Source organism: Pempheris klunzingeri, chromosome 7 (assembly GCF_042242105.1).
Source record: "Pempheris klunzingeri isolate RE-2024b chromosome 7, fPemKlu1.hap1, whole genome shotgun sequence".
Classification (NCBI taxonomy): Eukaryota; Metazoa; Chordata; class Actinopteri; order Acropomatiformes; family Pempheridae; genus Pempheris; species Pempheris klunzingeri.
In genome coordinates, this window is record NC_092018.1 from 22,919,357 (window position 1) to 22,923,055 (window position 3,699).

The 3,699-nt window shown below is 39.3% G+C and overlaps 1 protein-coding gene across 1 annotated transcript; it reads left to right on the forward strand.

Annotated features, from left to right (window-relative positions):
- The first annotated feature begins 446 nt into the window (after nt 1-446).
- On the forward strand, nt 447-2,784 carry LOC139204275 (Golgi-associated plant pathogenesis-related protein 1-like). The gene is made up of 6 exons (XM_070834271.1): nt 447-473; nt 696-718; nt 887-1,093; nt 1,212-1,289; nt 1,638-1,787; nt 2,442-2,784. Exons 2-6 carry the CDS (start codon nt 712-714, stop codon nt 2,444-2,446), a joined length of 447 nt encoding a protein of 148 aa, XP_070690372.1. The 5' UTR covers nt 447-473; nt 696-711; the 3' UTR covers nt 2,447-2,784.
- The last annotated feature ends 915 nt before the right edge of the window (nt 2,785-3,699 follow it).

Here is a 3,699-nt window from a genome sequence, read left to right on the forward strand (position 1 = left end):
CTTTTATCAGTCACTTCCAGTTACAGGGCGCTTATCTACACTGTTGCCCATAAAGTTGGAATAATTGTTCAATACCCCCAATGTTGTTAAAGCCTGAATACACAGTTTGCAAAGGTTAATTGTGGTTTAAGTTTCACTGTGATATGTTTGGAAGAGTTTGATCAATAAAGTTGAATTAAGATATACACTTTATTTATCAAGAATAAATCACATTGTCACAATCATTTCATGAGAAGAGGTAAAAAACATTTGATTCCAACTTTATGGGCAACAGTGTAGATCCAGAAATTACAAGGAAACAGAAAAACACCCATTTATCATCACATGTTTGATTACCTTCCATCTGCAACCTGATATGTCTGGTCCCTCCTACATGTAGACGAGGAAGGAGAGCTCTGGCTCATGTATATAAATACCAGCCTCAAGACTACAAAAGGAATCTTAACAAGACATCCCTCCAGGCCGTGAAACAGGTAAGTGCCGGAGATTGGCGCGCGCACAGGAGAGCGTTTGTATTTACTACTGCTAGATAAGACTGCATGAAATGAGTCCTTTCATCACCACCACACTGTGCCTGAGCACCTGGCTAATGCTTTGTTTTTGAAAACTTGTGAATTTGTGACCATTTATTGGAGTTTTGGATCACTTTCCAATCTTTGTTCATTATTTTGAACTCTGATCTTATTTCATTTCAGACACACCACAGACACAATGGCAGGTTAGTCTGTTGCAATTTGTTTTCCACAATAAGAACCCGAAAAGGCATCACTGAGGAGAGTTCTATTATCACAGTCATCCTGTCAGCCATACCAGCTTCAGAACTGCACAAGACATCTTCTTCTAAGCACTAAAAGCTCCTTGATTGCTAATGTCCTTTTATCGACAGATGCGAGCTTTCAGCAGGAGTTCCTGGCAACCCACAACGCCTACAGGGCGAAGCACGGCACGCCACCAATGAAACTTAACAGTGAGATGACTGCTTCAGCTCAGAAATGGGCCGATCACCTGTTGGAAACTGGACAGCTGCAGCACAGTGATGAAAAGGGGGAGAACATCTTTAACACGTGGAGCTCAGCAACCATCAAACTGACAGGTGAATCACAGACCCATCCTTTTAGCCAGTTATTCATTTCAGTATTCTAAACCACACTGATTCCTTTATTGTAATGTTAAAATGATGTCAACTTTATGCTTTCTCTTTCATGGTTCAGGGAAAGAAGCTGTAGATTCCTGGTACAGTGAGATCAAGGATTACAAGTGGAGCCAGCCTGGATTCGGCAACGATACTGGTAAAATGAGTCCTATATGAAGTCCATAAATAGAGAAAGACTTGGAATTAGTAGATTAATGTTTCATGCATGTGCATACCTCCATAAGTAAAACATAGATTTCTTAGAATAAGAATAATTGCAATTATGAAGTTGTTATGTTTCTCTGTAATAAATTGTTTCATCACGTGGAAAGATCAAGATTTATACTGGCCATTATGTTGTAGTTTCTAGGAATTTAGTTCCATTTAGTTTTAGATGTGGGTATACAGTATTATGCATTTAATACAACACTGGAAGGTGGTGTCTTCTTTTGCGAATTAAAAACATAGCAACACGTTACTCACACTGTCGTGCTCCTTCCTCCAGGCCATTTTACGCAAGTGGTGTGGAAAGACAGCACTCAGCTGGGCGTGGGCATGGCCTCCGATGGCCACAAAGCCTTTGTGGTTGGGAGGTACCGCCCTGCTGGCAATATGGACATGGAGGGATATTTTGAGAAAAATGTCCTCCCAATAGGTAACATATTACAGTCATTTTACACATTTTTTGTCTTAGTAGGAGATGGAGCAAATGATCACACGAGGCTGCTGGAGTCAGCTTTTACGAGTTTGTAGCTCCCGAGGGGAACAAAAAGTGTCTTTTTGGATTTGGATAAGTTCATTGCCCAGACAACTAGTAAATACAGCATCATTGCACCTTCACACTATGTCTAGTCTATTGTTCATACAAGGACTATGTCGCACCAAAGACCAATGGTAGAAAGTAACTAAATACATTTACTCAAGCACTTTGCTTGACTTGAGGACTCCTGTTTTCTGCTACTTAATACTTCCACTCCATGTCACAGAGAAATATTATATACTCCACTTCATGTATTTGGCAGCAATGCAAGTTGCACGTTACTAGCTGAACCTCTGTGACAGCTTGTTGTAAATGTGTTGGTATCCAAATAATGCGTGACATTAACAAGACCCTTGTACATCACAACTTTTGGCTGTTTTGGTTTCATTTTGCAAATAGCACAGAGAAAAGAATGCCACAGCACTGGAGGTGTGAAAGAATGGGTTGTAAAATTTTAGTTTGACTTCATCCTCTAGGGTGCATGCAATAACCATTGATGATTGACTTTACCTGGTGTTGGTTTTAAGCTCATTCACTGTCATTTTTCAGCATAAAGGATGTGCATTTTACAGCTGGCAGAGAGGAGGACGGTGCACACACCACTTCCGATAAGGGAGGTGGAATGAGACCAAAGAAAACATGCACACTGCTGTAGATGACCTGGACCATCCCTGCAACCCCCAGCACACAATTGCTTAAAAGTTATAAAATAAGCAAACCAAGCTTTTCTTTTTAACCCACCTTGACTGTCTTGATTAAGCATGCTCTTAATTGTGTTGAACTTTGATATAGATACAACAGTCTATGTTGTGTAATGTGTGTAATCTGTGGCAAAAATTCTGCTGAAAAGAATGATGTAATTTCATCCTAATGCTTAGAATCACAAATAAATGCCATGCATGAGTCAATGAAACACGTTATTGATGGGCCCACCTAATATTATTTAACCTAAACAGTTAAATAATATATGACTGCCATACTTTGACTTCATCAAACCACCACACTCCACCACAAACATCGGCAACTGTATCTTTCTTTAGCTTATTTAAGATTTTTAGGAATAATAATAGAATGCATGAATTTTGTCAGCATGGCTGTAAAAGAAAAGTCTTATATGAACAATTATCGATGGGTAAACTTGAGATTAAGATTCTGAAGGCTGACATTGCCATAATGACTGTAGTTCTTATTTTTCACAGTTGCAAACTATTATGTTTCTATTTCTAGTTTCCAACATTCATCCCTCTTTTAAATGTATACAGTAGGCCGTTCCTTCTCTGAGCATACATGGGATTAATCATGGGATCACTGAGAGCTAGTCTTAAAGGTTATGCTGACCCCTTGTCATGAGTAGGGGTAAATCACAGGATAAATGTTATTCACAAAGCATTCTGTCCCTAAGGTGGCTCTTAAGAGCATTCCTTAATGCATTTGTTCTTACCAGTTTGATGAATATGAGCCCAGGTCTCAACCAAGCTGAACATTTGTTAGAGATTTTGAAATGACTCATCAAAACATACAATTCAAGTGCAGAATTCCAAAAGCGACTACTGCTACTTTCATACCCACTAGAACAAACGTGTATCTTGACCTCCAGGTTGAGCTGCTGTAGCATCTTTCTACAGCGAACACTTCCAAAACTACCACTAGGTGGCAGCAAAACCCAACAGAGAGAGCTTCCTCCTCTGCATGGTGAGAGAAGAAGTAGGATCTGCACAGGGAACAGAAATCTAATAAAGCGAAACTAAGTGAGTTTTATTCATTTACCTTTGATATTTATGATCCAAACATATTTTAAACTATTTAA

What these genes read in the sequence shown, in the direction of transcription:
- LOC139204275 (XM_070834271.1), top strand. An exon ending in AGCAACCATCAAACTGACAG is followed by an intron (nt 1,094 to 1,211) that starts GTGAATCACAGA and finishes TTCATGGTTCAG; the next exon opens with GGAAAGAAGCTGTAGATTCC. An exon ending in TGGATTCGGCAACGATACTG is followed by an intron (nt 1,290 to 1,637) that starts GTAAAATGAGTC and finishes TCCTTCCTCCAG; the next exon opens with GCCATTTTACGCAAGTGGTG.